The sequence below is a fragment of the Dendrobates tinctorius genome, unplaced genomic scaffold, assembly GCF_039654945.1.
Source record: "Dendrobates tinctorius isolate UK_male_01 unplaced genomic scaffold, ASM3965494v1 ptg000007l, whole genome shotgun sequence".
NCBI lineage: Eukaryota > Metazoa > Chordata > Amphibia > Anura > Dendrobatidae > Dendrobates > Dendrobates tinctorius.
In genome coordinates, this window is record NW_027361675.1 from 46,263,025 (window position 1) to 46,281,281 (window position 18,257).

General features: G+C 41.2%; 1 protein-coding gene across 1 annotated transcript in view; it reads right to left on the minus strand.

The window, feature by feature from the left end:
* Nucleotides 1–5,517: 5,517 nt before the first annotated feature.
* Nucleotides 5,518–18,257, minus strand: part of SMG8 (SMG8 nonsense mediated mRNA decay factor) — a 30,875-nt gene continuing 18,135 nt past the window's right edge. The window contains exon 4 of the mRNA XM_073574267.1: nucleotides 5,518–7,712. Within this exon, the coding sequence (XP_073430368.1) occupies nucleotides 7,515–7,712 (198 nt within the window). The 3' untranslated portion in view covers nucleotides 5,518–7,514. The remainder of the gene's footprint in view (nucleotides 7,713–18,257) is intronic.

Genomic DNA, 18,257 nt, shown 5'->3' on the forward strand with positions numbered 1-18,257 from the left:
ATCCAAATTTGATCTCACTAAGGGAGACGTAGGGCGAATTTACATGTTTATTTATGATGGTCCTCAGTGGTTAATCTGGGTTCATGTAATTACAAAATGCATTTGTGGAGAACTCGATGCAGTGATGGACAAGGGAAAACATCTACTGTAGGTGCATTGGCTGTTTGGGTATTTAATAAATTCCACATTTTGGAATACTTGTAAAGTTTACAGTATTATCATATACACTCTTGGAAAATATGGTCATAGATTACATAAAATACAGCTTTTAACCCCTTTACCCCCAAGTGTGGTTTGCATGTTAATGACCGTGCCAATTTTTTTAAATTCTGACCACTGTCAGACCACTGATGAGGTAATAACTCTGGAACGCTTCCATGGATCCCTGTGATTCTGACACTGTTTTCTCGTGACATATTGTACTTCATGTTAGTGGTAAAATTTAATTGACTTAACTTGCGTTTATTTGTGAAATAAATGGAAATTTGATGAAAATTTTGCAATTTTCCAACTCTGAATTTTTATGCCCTTAAATCAGAGATATGGCACCTAAAAAACTTAAGTAACAATTCCCACATGTTTACTTTACATCAGCACAATTTTGGAACCAACATTTTTTTTTGTTAGGAAGTTATAAGGGTTAAAAGTTGACCAGCAATTTCTCATTTTTACAACACCTTTTTTTAGGGACCACATCACATTTGAAGTCACTTTGAGGGGTCTATATAATAGAAAATACCCAAAAGTGACACCATTCTAAAAACTGCACCCCTCAAGGTGCTCAAAACCACATTAAAGAAGTTTATTAACTGTTCAGGTGCTTCACAGGAATTTTTTGAATGTTTAAAACCTTACCCCTTAGACCTCAGTCCAGAGCCTCTCACCTAGCCAAATCAGTTCTCATACTTTGCACTGACGAGAGCCAATAGCTCGAAACACCGTGTCTGCAAATTGAGATTCTGATTTGGCTTTTATCCTAAGGCATATTACAAGACTCGTTAAAGGGTTGATTGTGACTTGTAGGATCGCTAGTACCAACAGGTGGCGCTAGAGAGTTCAAGTCCTCTTTCTCTGAAGAGGCAATTTGCATATTATTTTCCCAGATGAGCATTGCACAGCAAATAAGATTCTTACCTTGACAAGCCAGAGCTGGTATGTCACTCTCAACAAGGAGAAACGTTACCCCTTAGACCTCAGTCCAGAGCCTCTCATCTAGCCAAATCAGTTCTCATACTTTGCACTGACGAGAGCCAATAGCTCGAAACACTGTCTGCAAATTGAGATTCTGATTTGATTTTTATCCTAAGGCATATTACAAGACTCGTTAAAGGGTTGATTGTGACTTGTAGGATCGCTACTACCAACAGGTGGCGCTATAGCGTTCATGTCCTCTTTCTCTGAAGAAGCAATTTGCATAAAAAAATGAACATTTAACTTTTTTTCACAAACCAAGGGTAACAGGAGAAATTGGACTGCAAATGTTATTGTGCAATTTGCCATGAGTACGCTGATTCCTGATATGTGGGGGGAAACCACTGTTTCGGCGCATGGCAGAGCACAAAAGGGAAGGAGCGCCGTTTGACTTTTTCAACGCAAAATTGGCTGGAATTGAGATCAGACACCATGTCACGTTTGGAGAGCCCCTGATGTGCCTAAACAGTGGAAAGCCCCCCAAAGTGACCCCATTTTGGAAACTATACCACCCAAGGAATTTATCTAGATGTGTCGTGAGAACTTTGAACCCCCAAGGGCTTCACAGAAGTTTATAACGTAGTCGTACTGTCACGGACCGGGGGTATTGACCCTTTTGGCCGGCACCGGCTATCACAGGGGGCTTATCTTAGCTATCACACCACTGCCAACAATGTAATGAAAAAACAGCAAGCTAGTCTTGACCTATCAATTTACTGCAGGGGCTTATTTGAATTATCCCACTGCTGCTACAATATACCACGAACTGCAGGGATTTATGTATATCCCACTTTCTGGTTCCACTTTGGAACTCGCAGCTCTCCGGCTCCCCCCTTACCCTCAGGTCCGTCAGGGAACTACACCTGGGATAATTGGTCGCCAGACAGGCCGTTCACTGTGGACTGGCTGTTAGGCGAGCTGCAGCGAGGGAATTATAAATGCTCTTGCCGCAGCCACATAAAAGCTCATAAAACCCCTTCTGTCTCTGCCAGCTTCACCCACCCAACAGGGACCACACTTCACTGCCACCAGCTAACAATTCTCTAAATCAATAATTTAATTAAGAGGGTCTGTAGCAAACCCGAGTTAGTAGCGTATTTACTTCAGGCACGTGTATATTCGTTCTTAGAGCATAGAGAAAAAGCTAGTAATTTTATATGTTTTACTCCAAAAGGTAGGCAGTGTTTACAAGGCATAAAAAAGATGTAACAATCTGAGACAATTAAAATATGTACAAGCAATTAAAAATAAAACAGGGTTAAAGAAGAAAACACTCACATGGTACTTAGATCATTCTGGTGAATCAGGCTGGGGGAAGGGATTGGGCCACACATCGCCATGCATGACAGTGTGGCTGTGTATCTCAGGTTCCCTCTGCAGACTGACCACCCGACTTAGTGGGTGTACTCTATAGTTCTGGGTCATGACATCGTAAAGGGGCTGAGTTACCAGGGTCCTCTGTCGTGAGTTAATTTTTCCCTTCACTGTTGAGGTCTGATGAACTCCCTCCTCTGGTGAAGGAAGGTAGGGAGGCTGATTACCAAACACCTGGGCAGCTAGATGATGACTGGGTGGCTGGAATTGAGGACTGGATATAAGACAGCCGACGCCCTTCTGCCTTGCTGGTGATCCTGCTGGATTCTTGGAGACCAGTCTGATTCCTGCGTCTCAAAGCTAAGTTTTTCTGCTCTGCTTTGTACACTTCAGTTTTGCTTTTGTTTTGCCTGGTTTTTTGGGAGTTCTGCCATCCCTGGCCGGGGGTGAGCTGAATTCCATTTTTGTCTCTGATCTGTTGATATTTGCTCTGTCTTCAGAATATACCTGAGTGCTGATATAGTCTTTTGAAGCCTAGCGACTTCAGGGCCTGTTTTTCCTATCAGTTGGTTGGCACATTTTGGATAGGGTTTTTGCGGATGGCAGACAGCGGCTTTTCTATCCTGTCCTACTTAGTTAGCTTGGGCCCCATCATTTGCTCAACCTATCTTTCTTTCTGTTAGTGTTTTCATCTTGCTTCACCATCATATGTTGGGGGCTGCCTATTGCTTTGGGGTCTGCTCTGGGGCAGTTTAGTTTTCCCCTTTCTGTCTTTAGGCTATGTAGTTCTCCGGCTGTGATCGAGGGGTCTAGGGCACCGTAGGAACCCCCCACGGCTACTGCTAGTTGTTGTGGATAGGTTCAGGGGTCTGCAATCCGATAGCTGCCAACCTCTCTGTTTTTTCTGGACTTGGCTAGTATTTTGTTTTTTCCTCCTTCGGTGACTCATCATAACAGTCCTCCCCTTGTCTCTAAGTTGCAATTCTGGTTCTGAAACCTTCTCGGCTATATATCTGGGCTTGAGAACCTAGCAAATTAACAGCAGACCTATCAGTCATCTTATATTGAAATTAGCTTTGTAATGACTCCAAACACGGGCTGTCGGTTCCCCTCGGTTCAGGATAAATCTATTTCTCTGGTTCTGTTAGCGCTGGAACCGGGAAAAACATGAGCTAGGACGCTTAGTTGACGCACGTCCCAGATATGTAGTTTTTATTTTTCTATCACAATCTCACATTGCATTACGTCCGAATGAATAAATTCCCATTATATGCTATGGGAGTCTGAAGACAATGACATTCCTGAGGTGGGGGCGAGAGGAAGGAGTGAGTGAAAGAAACTTGCAGGCTGGGAAGGAGGGGGGGGGGGGGGGTCGCTTGCCTCTGTGTAGTTAAAAGTTCTAGAAAAGGTGTAAGGAATGGAACTCATTCAAGATTATCGTGACACGTACAATTAAAAAAATCATTTTTTCCACAAAAATGATCTTTTCATCCCCAATTTTTATTTTCCCAAGGGAAACAGGACCCCAAAAGTTATTGTGCAATTTGTCCCGAGTACGCTGATACCCCATATGTGGGGGGTAAACCACTGTTTGGGCGCATGGTAGAGCTCGGAAGGGAATGAGCCCAGTTTGACTTTTTCAACGCAGAACCGGCTTGACGCGATATCGCATTTGGAAAGCCCCAATGTGCCTAAACAGTGGAAAACCCCACAAATGACACCATTTTGGAAACTAGACCCCCCCCAAGGAACTTATCTAGATGTGTGGTGAGTAGTGATGGGCGAGTAGCATCGTTGCTCGGGTGATCTCAGAGTATTTTGGCGTGCTCGGAGATTTAGTGTTCCTCGTCTCAGCTGCATGATTTGCGACTTGTAGACAGGCTGAATACATGTGGGAATTCCCTAACAAACAGTGGAAAGGTTTTGAATACAAGAGTTAGGACTGTCCCACAAGGGTTGCCTTGATGTGGCGAGAAGGCTTGTACATTCTTTTGATCAAAATTATGTTTAGTAAATACCATTATTACTACCTTCATGCAATTTTTTACTTTATTTTAGGATATTTGTTTTTTGTTTTTCGCTGTGTAAAGGTCATGTGTTTATATGCATTTACAATTTGCATACACATTAATTTACTTTTCCAGCTCAGACCTAGTTTCTCATTTAGTTCAATGTGCATTCTCTGCATATAAGGGTGTGACTGCCCTGTTTCTGAGTTGGGAAATCCATCCTGTCCGGCCTATGCTTTTACTGGTGGTACAGTCCCTGTTCACATTTATGTCACTTGACAAGTGGAAAGGTTTTAAATACAAGAGTTAGGACTGTCTCACAAGGGTTGCCTTGACGTGGCAGGATGGCGTGTACATTCTTTTGATCAAAATTATGTTTACTAAATACCCTTATTATTACTACCTTCATGCAATTTTTGCAATTTATTTTTTATTTTAGGATATTTGTTTTTTTGTTTTCCCCCAAGGAACTTATCTAGATGTGTGGTGAGCACTTTGAACCCCCAAGTGCTTCACAAAAGTTTATAGCGTAGAGCCATAAAAATAAAAATCTTTTTTCCACAAAAATGATATTTTTGCCCCCAATTTTTTTATTTTCCCAAGGGTAACAGGAGAAATTGGACCCCAAAAGTTGTTGTGCAATTTGTCCCGAGTACGCCGATACCCCATATGTGGGGGTAAACCACTGTTTGGGTGCATGGCAGAATTAGCTGGAATTGAGATCAGACGCCATGCCGCGTTTGGAGGGTCCCTGATGTGCCTAAACAGAGGAAACCCCAAAATTCTAACTCCAACCCTAACCCAAACACACCCCTAACCCTAATCTCAACCCTAACCCTAGCAGGAAAATGGAAATAAATACTTTTTTTTAAATTTCATTATTTTTCCCTAACTAAGGGGGTGATAAAGGGGGGTTTGATTTACTATTTATAGTGGGTTATGTTTGGCAGCTGTCATATGTAAAAGATGCTTTGCATTGCAAAAAAGTTTTTGCATCACCACATTTTAAGAACTATAATTTTTCCATATTTTGACCCATAGAGTCATGTGAGGTCTTATTTTTTGCGGGACGAGTTGACGTTTTTATTGGTACCATTTTTGGGCACTTGACTTTTTTGATCGCTTTTTATTCCGATTTTTGGGACGCAGAATGAAGAAAAACCAGCATTTCAAAAATTTCTTTGGGGGAGGGGCGTTTACACCGTTCCGCGTGTGGTAAAACTGATAAACCGGTTTTATTCTTCGGATCAGTATGATTACAGTGATACCTCATTTATATCATTTTTTGTGTTTTGGCGCTTTTATACAATAAAAAATTTTTGCATCGCTTTATTCTGCAACTTATTTTTTTGCTGATGACGTATGGCGGCTCGTTTTTTGCGGGACACGACGTTTTCAGTGGTACCATTTTTATTACGTTTTCAGCGGTACCATTTTTATTTATATTAGTCTTTTTGGTGTTATTGCAAGTTTTGATCAGCGGTATGACGATAAAGCATTGTTTTTTGCCTTTTTTTAAGGGGTTTACTAAAGGGGCCAATTAGTGGGAGAGTTTTATAGGGCAGGTCATTACGGACGCGGCAATACTAAATATGTATACTTTTACTGTTTTTTTTTTTTTATTTACAAAAAAAAATAATTTATTAGGGAATTTTTTTTATTCACTTAGGAATTTTAAAAATTTCTTAACTCTTTTTTTAACTATTTTGTCCTGAGGTGGGGGGGAGGGACACATTACTATATTGTGTCAGATCGCTGATCTGACACTTTGTACGGCACTGTGTCAGATCAGCGATCTGACAGGCAGTGCAGGCGGCTTTCCCAGCGCCTGCTCTCAGCAGGCATTGAGAAAGCCGCCTCCCTGCAGGACCCAGAAGGCCCCCGCGGCCATCTTGGAACCGGAGGCCTGCAGGAAGGAGGCCCTCGGAACACGAGCACATCGCGTTGTTCCGAAGGGCTCAGGGAAGCACGCAGGGAGCCCCTTTCCCTGCGTGATTCTTCCCTATGCTCCCGGTACACTGCGATGTTTGATTGCAGTGTGCCAGGAGTTAAAGTAAGTGCCGGGAGCAGTCTGCAGCTGATCACTATGATGTACTATCCCATCCATGGGCATACGGGCCCGGGTCACCTGGACGGGATAGTACGTCAGATGTCAGAAAGTGGTTAAATAGAAAAGTTTACTATGAATTGATTAATTTTACATTGCATTTATATACTTCAAGTCCAATGACAGAATTACTTCAGCAATTACAGAGAATATAGCACAGTTCATGATAAACGTAAGTGCTGTGGAAAAGAAGATGGCATGATCAATGACACTGTTACAGGTAAAAAAAGAACATTTACATGTTACCAAAGTAAATCTCAATGTAAAGTCACAATTATTTGTATATTTATTACATATACACATTATGCTATGTGTATGCATCATGATTAGCACGCTTTATATACTGCTCACAAGAAAGCAGTAATCTTTGTAGAGAAAAAATAAATAAAAGAGGACACAGAACACATTACATGGTTGTATTACTGACAGAAATGGGATTTTTGGGTAAGTTAGACTTCAAGGTGTGTACAATAATAGCAAGCATTAAAATGGTGACTAAGTTTTGGACAACCCTGTGAAATTTTAATTTTAAGGTTATAGGAACCTTAGTTATAGGCAATTATTTGGTTCAATTAAAGAAAGTTGTGTCAGCAGATCACATACACTACTAGCACTCATCATCACAATTATTGTGCTAAGAGACACTAATTTCTGTTTTAGTCTGTTAAATTATGTAACTATACATACTGTATATACATACTGGGAAATGGCAAAAATTAAATATGCCCAGACAATTCACAAAGTGAAGTGAAACACTTTCTCCTTTTATGCCGTGAGATTTAGATTAGAAATAAGACAAAATTATTGATTTTTGCAGTTACAAAATCACTTGTGTCATATCCCAAAAACATAATTCAACATGGGTAACTGATAACATGTAAGGAATCTTTGCACTATAGCGTGACCGTCTTTAACAGCCCTCTCATCACTTTGTAGCTGATCAGTTGTTGATTTTCTTTTGGAGGGTAACAAGGTCCTCGCTCTGTCACATATGAATAAGGGAATCTTAAGACCCATAATCCATCAGCTGGCAGAATAATTTCCTGTTTTTCAGGATAAAAAGTAGGACAAGGAAGTGGTCCTGGCTGCACCTAGAAATAACAGCAAATAAAAGTTAGTGCACATTCTAAATAATTATTTTATATAGTGGCAACATATTGCACAGCACTTTACAATTAAGCGTGACATATACAGACAATAAATTCAATACAAGGTAAGAATGTAGACACATTAGGAGAGAGGGCCCTAAGCTGACAACCTACTGCACATTCACTGTCATGCCCATATCTGACAACCTGGCTAACCCAAGTGCTGCGGCCCACTCCCACAGTTAATCGGAAGGGTTGCCAAGAGTCAGTTTACCACCCATGTTATATTAATAACCTATTCTAATGATAGGCCATCATCTTTAACCCCTTTCTGACATCAGACGTAATCATCCTTGTGCCCTGTGCCTATTTGACCAGGAACGGATTATTACGTCTGTGCGATCGCCCTTTGCACACGGGGGGTATGCAGGCAATCGCCGCCGGGTGTCAACTGATTCTGATAGCTGACACCCGGCACTAAGTACCAGGAGCAGTCCCAGACCGCTCCCAGTACTTTAACCCCCGAAATGCTGCTATCGAAGGAGATTGCAGCAGTCCGGAATTCTTTGGATGATGCGGGGTCCCGATCGTTGCCATGGTGACCTGATGTCGTCATGACGACATCCGGGTCACCAGACCTAGAAAACTTGCTGATCATGCCCATTGCATGATTAGCCAGTTTGTCTGTCAGTGCAAAGCTGACCGTTTCTACAGAATGGGAGTGCTGCTGCATTACCCTGCTGTATGTAGAAGAGATCAGCCTGCAAAAAATGATTGTCCGATAGTGGGACAAAGGAAAAAAAATTAAATAATTGTAAAAATATTTTAGAAAAATCAATAATAAAAAATCAAGATATTGTATCTCTAAATAAATATTTGAATTAAAAAATTATATATAAACAATAAAAATACACATTTGGTATCGCCGCATCCACAACAACCCGACCTCCAAAACTGTCCCACTAGTTAACCCCTTTAGTGAACACCATAAAAAAATAAAGAACAAGGCAAACAGTGCTTTATCATCATACCGCCAAACAAAAAAGTGGAATAACGCGCGATAAAAAAAACGGATATAAATAATCATGGTACCGCTGAAAACGTCATCTTGTCCTGCAAAAAACGAGCTGCCATACAGCGCCATCAGCGGAAAAATAAAAAAGTTTAGTTCTCAGAGTAAAGCGATGCCTCTTTCCCTTTGACATTCTGCCTCCCAAAAATCGGAAAAGAAAGCGATAAAAAAAATGTCAAGTGCCCGAAAATGGTACCAATAAAAAAGTCAACTCGTCCCGCAATAAACAACCCTTCACATTACTCTGTTGGCCAAAACATGGAAAAATTATAGATCTCAAAATGTGGTGATGCAAAAACTTTTTTGTAATAAAAAGCATCTTAGTGTGTGACAACTGACAAACATAAAAACCTGATATAAATCTGGTATCGCTGTAATCGCACCGACCCAAAGAATAAAGTCAACTAATCACTTACACCGCACGAGGAACGGTGTAAAGTAAGGCTCGGCGCACATTTATCCTGCGAGCGCTTGCATCGGGGTTTCCATCTAAATCTCTGAAATATATGAATCAGATGGAACCCCCGGCAAAAGATTCCCTATAATGGATGGAGGCACTGTGGACGCTGTCTGACCTGTGTTCCAGCGTTGTCCATCTTTTCAGGACTGCATAAAAGTGCTGTCGGTCAGTTTTGTGCACTTCTGAAAACAAGGACACAGATAAACAGAGGCCAGATAGAGTCCAGAGTAACTCTGCTGCCTCATTATAGTGAACGGCTCCCTTGGGGGTTTCATCTGAATCACGTCACTCGGAGATTTAGATGGAAACCCCAAAGTAAGTGCTCAGCGTAGAGCGCCGGATAAATGTAATCCCAAACATTATGTGAAAGGTTCCCAATAAAAGCTTCAATTCAATCCACAAAAAAGCAAGTCCCCTTAGGTCTTTCATCTGTTAACGGGAATATAGGAGGCTTCCACGTTAGTGGTAGCACAAAGGCTCTGGAAAAGCAAAATGGCTCCTCACCCGCCAACAGAAATTCAGCAAATTCTGTGCTCCTAAATCCAAATGCCCCCTCCCTTCTGAGCCCCACAGTGTACCTTAACCACCTATTGCATCCACTTTTGGCATTTCTGAAGCGATGAGAGCCCGCCTAACCTACGGGTGCATGTCTCCAGAAGCACGGGGTGGATATAACGTACTGGTGACTGCAACGTACTGGTCACTACAGCGTACTGGTCAGTATAACGGCAGTTTGCAATTTTCACTTGGCAACAGTCATTGCTGCTTGATTCTAGAAGATACCCATGGAGTCAAAATCATCACTACACCTGTAGATAAATTCCCCAAGGGGTATAGTTTCCAAAATGGGGTCACTTGAGAGGAGATTCTGCTCTTCTAGCAATTAGGGACTCTCCTAGGAAAATCTGAAATCCAGGAGGCAAATCACGCTGTTACTCACGCGTCTCTCCGTATGGCTAAGTAGTACTGTACAGCCACATATGGGGCATTTCCACATTCAGTAGTAATTTTGGGACAAATTTTGGTGCAATTTTTACCCACTTATTGCGTGGAAATGTAAAATCTGGGGCCAAAACAAAATTTTGGTGGTAAAAATGTAGTTATTTTGTCTTCACTGCCCAATGGTATAAAATTATGTGACAAACCCATGTTGTCAATATGATCACTACACCCCAAGATTAATTCATTGGGAGGTGTAGTTTGTAAAATGAGGTCACTTACGGGGGGGGGGTTCTGCTGTTCTGGCACCTCATGGGCTCTCGCAGTGGGTCATGGCACCTGCAAACCATAACAGTAAAATCTGGTGCTCCTTGCCTTCTGAGCTTTGCACTGTGCTTGAAAAATATTTCCCGATTACATGTAGGGTATTGACACACTCAGGAAAAAATGGAACTCCGTTTGTTGTAAAAAAAAAAAAAAAAAAAATTCCTATTAGCCCTTAGAAAAAATAAAAACTTGGGGCTAAAACATTTTAGTGGTAGAAAAAATAATTATTCTTTCTTCACCACTTAGTGGTATAAAACTCTGCGCGGCACATGGGGTGTCAATATGATCACTGCTCCCCTAGATGAATTCATTGGGGTGTGTAGTTTGTAAAGCGAGTTCACATATAGGGGGTTTCTGTTGTTCTGGCACCTCAGGGGCTCTGCAAATGTGACATGGCACCCTCAAACCACTCCAGCAAAATCTGAACTCCAATATGTCGCCTCTTCGCTTCTGAGCTTTGCACTGTGCCTCAAAAGTAGTATTCCCCCACATATGGGGTATCGGCATACTCAGTAGAAATTCACAACAAATTGTATGGTGCAATTGCTCCTTTTACTCTTCAGAAGATGCAATATTTTGTGCTAAAAACATATTTGTTGGGAATTTTTTTTTTTTTTATTTCTACTGCTCAACGTTATAAACTGCTGTGAAGCCCTTGAGAGTTCAATGTGCTCACCACACATCTAGCTCAGTTCCCTGAGCGGTCTAGTTTCCAAAATGGTGTCACTTGTGGGGTATTTTCACTGTTTAGGTACATAAGAGGCTCTCCAAATGTGACATGGCTTCCGCCAATTGTTCCAGGAAATTTTGCATTCAAAAAGTCAAATGGATGCTCCTTCCCTTCTGAGCTCTGCCGTGCGCCCAAACAGTGGTTTTCTCCCTCATATGGGGTATCTGCTTACTCAAGAGAATTTACACAACAAGTTTTGTGGTCCATTTTTTCCTGTTCCTGTTTAGTGAAAAAAAAAAAAATTAAGCATTCTTTTTTTTTTTCACATTCCAAAAATTCCTGTGAAGCACCTGAAGGGTTAATAAACTTCTTGAATGTGGTTTTGAGTACCTTGAGGGGTGCAGTTTTTAGAATGGTGACACTTTTGGGTATCTTTTATTATATACACCCCTCAAAGTGACTTCAAGTGTGGTCCCTAGAAAAAAATAAATAAAAATGAGTATTGTAAAAATGAGAAATCACTGTTTAATTTTAAACCCTTATAACTTCCTAACAAAAAAAAATTTTGGTTCCAAAATTGTGCTGATGTAAAGTAAACATGTGGGAAATGTTACTTATTAAGTATTTTCTTTGATGTATCTCTCCGATTTAAGGGCGTAATAATTCAAAGTTGTAAAATTGCAAAATTTTCAACATTTTCGCCAAAAGTCCGTTTTTTTCATAAACACAAGTCATTATAAAAATTGTTACCACTATCATGAAGTACAATATGTCATGAAAAAACAAACAGTCTCCGTTGAAACGTTCTAGAGTTATTACCTCATAAAGGGACAGTGGTCAGAATTGTAAAAATTGGCCTGGTCAGTAACATGCAAATTAACGAATTTTGTGAGTAGCCTGCGAAGGAGAACAGATCTGGGTGCACATATACTGGTCTTAGGGGTTTAGAGCTGATTTAAGCATTGTAAGCTGGAGACAGGATGATATTACCTGTCAGAGGATGTGCTTGAAGCTGGATGTGATGTGTTGGGAGTGCTTTATGGGAGACTACTGAATTGGGATATTGTGGGAACCCCTAGCTCTTGGTATTCTGTAGAAAAGCTTTGGTCATCATTAAACCAGTAATAGAGGCTTTGGTTACCCCTACTGAGAGAGGTGTGGGAGCTGGATGTGGCTAGTGATTCAGCTGAATGTGGCTCTTAAGGTCAGAAAAGTTGGAGACCACTGCTCTAGCCCCTTCACGCTGCAGCCAATTTCAGTTTTTTACTCCACTTCTTCCATGAGCCATAACTTAGTTTTCCATCCACATAGCTATATGAAGGCTTGTTTCTTTTGCGGAATGAGTTGTACTTCTGAATGACACTATTAATTTTTATCATGTGATGCACTGGAAAGCAGGAAAAAAATTCCAAGTGCATTGAAATTGCAAAAAAAGTGCAATTACACAGTTGTTTTTTGGGGGTTTGTTGACGATGTTCACTACATGGCAAAACTGACCTGGCAATATGATCCTCTAGGTCAGCACATTTACACAAATACCAAACATGCATAGTTTTAAAATTTTGGGGAGAAATCTGTAAAAAAAAAATAAAATAAAAAAATTTCTTTGCTTCCATCCCCATTTTCCAAGACCTGTACCATTTCAATTCTCGGGATATGGGGCTGCTTGAGAGCTTATTTTCTGTGCCCTGAGCTGACGTTTTTATGAATACCATTTTGGGGTAGATACGATGCTTTGATTGCTTCTTATTGCATTTTATTCCCGTGTTTCAGCGGCTGAAAACATTTATTCTTAATGTGGCAAAAGGGGATGATTTGAACTTGTATTTTATGTTTTTTTCATTAAGATTGACAGCGGCATTTAACAAGTAAAAAGCCGCAGGCGGAGCTCCTCTCTACCTGTGACTATTGAAACCAGATGGTGGCTGAATAATTAAGTTATCATCTGTCTTTAGAGATGGGGGTTCCATTTGCGAAACTGCATTAAGGTCCGAGACCGGACATATGACTGTACGTCTTATGTTGGGAAAGGATTAAAGGGACTGTGTCAGAACAGAGTGACTGTTCAAACCAAATACAGGCAATTGGTGCACCCTTGGCGTGGCCAAACATTTAAGTGCACCTTCCCACCTGCTTGTTTTGTGCGGACAGACCCCTTTTAAAGCCACGGTCACATGTAGATTTTCTCATCCAAGAGAATCATCAGATTGATTATGCTAATGACACTCTAAGCAAACTCTGATCGGAGTGTCAAGAAAAGTGTGATCTGATTCTCTTGGATGAGAAAACCATAGCCCACTGTGTGGAGAAGATGAAGAACAAAATTTATCCATCTTCTGCTTTGTGTGAATCTGTGGAAATCAGACTGCACTCAGATGTAATCTGAGTGCAGTCCGATGTTTACCACACACTTGAATGGGCAAGTGGAATCTGATTTCAGAGTGAAATTACAGCATGCTGTGATTTTTTTTCCACAGATTCTGTTATTGAAAACAAAAAATTGGTAACCAGCACTGCCCCATTAACCCCTTTACGATGTCAGGTGTAACAGTACGCCGACGTCAGACTCCCTCCCTTTGATTTGGGCTCCGGCACTGAGCCCACATTTTTCTCGGGACATGTCAGCTGTTTTGAACAGCTGACGTGCCCAGAATAGCCACAGGTGGAATCGCGATCCACCAGCGGCTATTAACCCGTTAAATGCCGCTGACAAACACTGCCAGCGGCATTTAACAAGCTTCACGCCATTTGGCCGGAAATCCGCCCACCGGTGACTCCCGTCAGGTCAGGTGATCACGAGTCACTGGTTCGTTGGCATGACAACCAGAGGTCTCCAGGAGACCTCTATGGTTGTCACTGCCAGCTTGCTGTGAGCGCCACCCGATGGTCGTCGCTCATAGCAAGTGAGTAATTCTACTATTTAGAGGCGATCTGATCATCGCCTGTATGTAGCAGAGTCAATCGGTTTGTGGCAGCTTCTAGTCTCCCATGGAGACTATTGAAGCATGCAAAAAGTAAAAACAAATTTAAAAAAATTTTTTTTTATAACAATTCAAATCACCTCCTTTCACCCCATTCAAAATAAAAAGAAAAAAGAAAATCAAAATACACATATTTGGTATCACCGTGTTCAGAATCACCCGATCAATAAGAAAAAAGGATTAACCTGATCGCTAAAACAGTGTAGCAAGAAAAAAAGTTAAAACATTACGTTTTTTGGTCGCCGTGACATTGCATTAACCCCTTTACCCCAAGAGTGGTTTGCACGTTAATGACCGGGCCAATTTTTACAATTCTGACCACTGTCCCTTTATGAAGTAATAACTCTGGAATGCTTCCATGAATCCCAGTGATTCTGACATTGTTTTCTCGTGACATATCGTACTTCATGTTAGTGGTAAAATTTCTTTGCTACAACTTTCGTTTATTTGTGGAAAAACACTGAAATTTAGCGAAAATTTCACAATTTTCCTACTTTGAATTTTCATGCCCTTAAATCACAGAGATATGGCACACAAAATACTTAAGTAACATTTCCCACATGTCTACTTTACATCAGCACAATTTTGGAACCAAATTTTTTTTTGATAGGAAGTTATAAGGGTTAAAAGTGACCAGCGATTTCTCATTTTTACACAACAATTTGTTTGCGGGGGGGACAAGATCACACGTGAAGTCACTTGAGGGGTCGGGTCTATATGATAGAAAATACCCAAAAGTGACCCCAAAGTGACCCCATTCTAAAAACTGCACCCCTGAAGGTGCTCAAAAACCACAATCAAGAAGTTTATTAACCCTTCAGGTGCTTCACAGGAATTTTTGGAATGTTTTTAAAAAAATATGAACATTTTACTTTTTTTCACTAAAAATTTACTTCAGATCCAATTTTTTATTTTTGCAAGGGTAACAGGAGAAATTGGACCCCAAAAGTTGTTGTACAATTTGTCCTGAGTACGCCGATACCCCATATGTGGGGGTAAACAACTGTTTGGGCGCATAGCAGAGCTCGGAAGGGAAGCGCCGTTTGACTTTTTCAAACCAAAATTGGCTGGAATTGAGATCGGACGTCATGTCGCGTTTAGAAAGCCCCTGATGTACCTATACAGTGGAAACCTCCCAATTCTAACTCCAACCCTAACTCCAACACACCCATAACCCTAATTCCAGCCCTAACCATAACCCAAACACACCCCTATCCCTAATACCAACCCAAACCCTAACTTTAGCCCAACTCTAACCCTAATGGGAAAATTGAAATAAATACATTTTTTATTTTATTATATTTCTCCCTAACTAAGGGGGTGATAAAGGGGGGGTTTGATTTAGTATTTTTTTTAATTTTGATCACTGTGATAGACCCTATCGTGATGTGCGATCACATGAGAGGAGAGAGAAATTAAATGGGAAATGTGACTTTTTTTTTGTGGTCGCCGTTAATATTCTCTGGGGTCTCGGCTACCCCCGGCAACTGAGACACCGGAGAAATTCCGATGCTAGGGAACCTTAACCCCTTTACTCCCGGAGTTGTTTTTCAATTTTTCGTTTCGTTCCCCTTCTTTCCAGAGCCATAACTTTTTTATTTTTACGTCAATATGGCCATGTGAGGGCTTATTTTTTGCAGGACGAGTTGTACTTTTAAACAACACCATTGGTTTTGCCATGTCTTATACTCAAAAATGAGAAAAAAAATTCCAAGTGCGGTGAAATTGCAAAAAAAGTGTAATCCTTCACTTGTTTTTTGCGTGGCTTTTTTGCTAGATTCACTGGATGCTAAATCTAACCTTCCAGTATGATTCTCCAGGTCATTACAAGTTCACGGGCACCAAACATGTCTATGTTCTCTTTTATTTAAGTGGTGAAAAAAATTCCAAAGTTTGCTAAAAAAAAATAAAAATAAAAAAAAATAAATAAAAATTTGTGTGCAATTTTCAGAGACCCGTAGCTTCTCCATTTTTCGTTATCTGGAGTCGTTTGAGGGCTTATTTTTTGCGTGCCGGGCTGATGTTTTTAATGACACCACATTTGTGCAAATACGTTCTTTTGTTCGCCCGTTATTGCATTTTAATGCAATGTCACGCGACCAAAATAACATAATTCTGGCGTTTTGAATTTTTTTCTCGCTATGCCGTTTAGCGATCGGGTTAACGCTTTTTTTTAATTGATAGATGGGGCGATTCTGAACACGGCGATACCTAATATGTATATGTGTGATTTGAACTTTTAGGTTTTCTTATTTTTAAACATTTTTTTTTTTTAGTTTTGGCATGCTTCAATAGCCTCCACAGCAGGCTTGAAGCATGCACAACTTGATCGGCTCTGCTACATATGTGCGATGAGCGGTGCTCAAAGCGATCTGCCTGCAACAACCATAGAGGTCTCTATGTCAGGGCAACGCGTCGCCGACCACCGATCACGTGATGGGAGTCGGCGATGAGCTTTGACAACGGGATTTAACTAGTTAATAGGAGAGTTAGGATGGCGATTCCGCTCGCGCCCATTGCGCGCACATGTCAGCTGTTCATAACAGCTGACATGTTGCAGCTTTGAAGTGGGCTCACCGCCGGAGCCCGCCTCAAAGCAGGGGATCCTTACCGATGACGTACTATTCAGTCATCGGTAAGGAAGGGGTTAAACCTCAGCGCCGTTAATAAGCACTATGGTTTAAGTACCCTTAACTGCCGCCGTTAAAAGGTGTATCGGCGGTCGTTAAGGGGTTACTGATCGCGGGCAGAGCAGGGAAGAATGATGAGAGCCATGTTCAGCACCCGGCGCCGAGGAACAGCTCTTACTGCAACACTTCTTCTCTGGTGCCCGTCCGTGTGGTACTGATGCGGCACACACATGCCACACGTGTGCCGCAAGTATTACAACACATGGACGCTGACATCTCCGGTCTGGAAATATCAGGACGTGTGAAAGAGGAGTTATAGCGGGTTTTTATGTTTGGCAGCTGTCACACCCTAAAAGACGTTTATTGCAAAAAAATAGTTTTTGGCTCACCACATTTTGAGAGCTATAATTTTTCCATATTTTGACCCACAGAGTCATGTGAGGTCTTGTTTTATGCGGGACGAGCTGACGTTTTTCTTGGTATAATTTTCAGGCACATGACATTTTTTGATCGCTTTCTATTCCAATTTTTGGGTGACAGAATGTGCAAAAACCAGCATTTCATGAATTACTTTTGGCGGGGGGGAGATTACACCGTTCCACGTGTGGTAAAATTGATAAAGCGGTTTTATTCTTCAGGTCAGTACAATTACAGCGATACCTCATTTATATCATTTTTTTATGTTTTGGCGCTTTTATAGAATAAAAATTATTTTATAGAAAAAATTATTTTTGCATCGCTTTATTCTGAGAGCTATAACTTTATTTTTTCGCTGATGACGCTGTATGTATGGGGGCTTGTTTTTTGCGGGACAAGATGACGTTTTTAGTGCTAGTACCACGTTTGTTTATATCCGTCTTTTTGATTGCGTGTTATTCCACTTTTTTTCGGCGGTATGATGATGATAAAGCATTGTTTTTTTTTCCCTTTTTATGGTGTTCACTAAAGGGGTTAACAAGTGGGACAGTTTTATAGGACGGGTCGTTACGGACGTGGTGATACCAAATATGTGTACTTTTAGGCTGTGTGCCCACGTAGCGATTTTTAAGCGTTTTTGCCGCGATTTTCGGCGCGAAAACGTTTAAAAATCGTGTACAGAATGCCCCCCATGCATTCCTATGGCATTCTGCCCATGCTGTGCTAATGCTGCGCTTTTTTTCCGCGGCGGAATCGCATCGCGGAAAAAAATCGCAGCATGTTCATTCTTTTGTGCAGAATCGCAAAGAATTGCCGCGATTCCGCACCCATAGGAATGCATGAGAATCGCTTACTTCCCGCATGTGGCTATGCCCACCATGCGGGAAGTTAAGCGTCTCATGTGCGGTTGGTACCCACGGTGTGGAGGAGAGGAGACTGTCCTCCAGGCCCTGGGTACCATACCCCTGTAAAAAAAAAAAGAATGAAAAATAAAAAAATCGGGGTATATTTACCTTCCGGCGTCCCGCGCTGCATTCCCGGCCTAAGCGTTC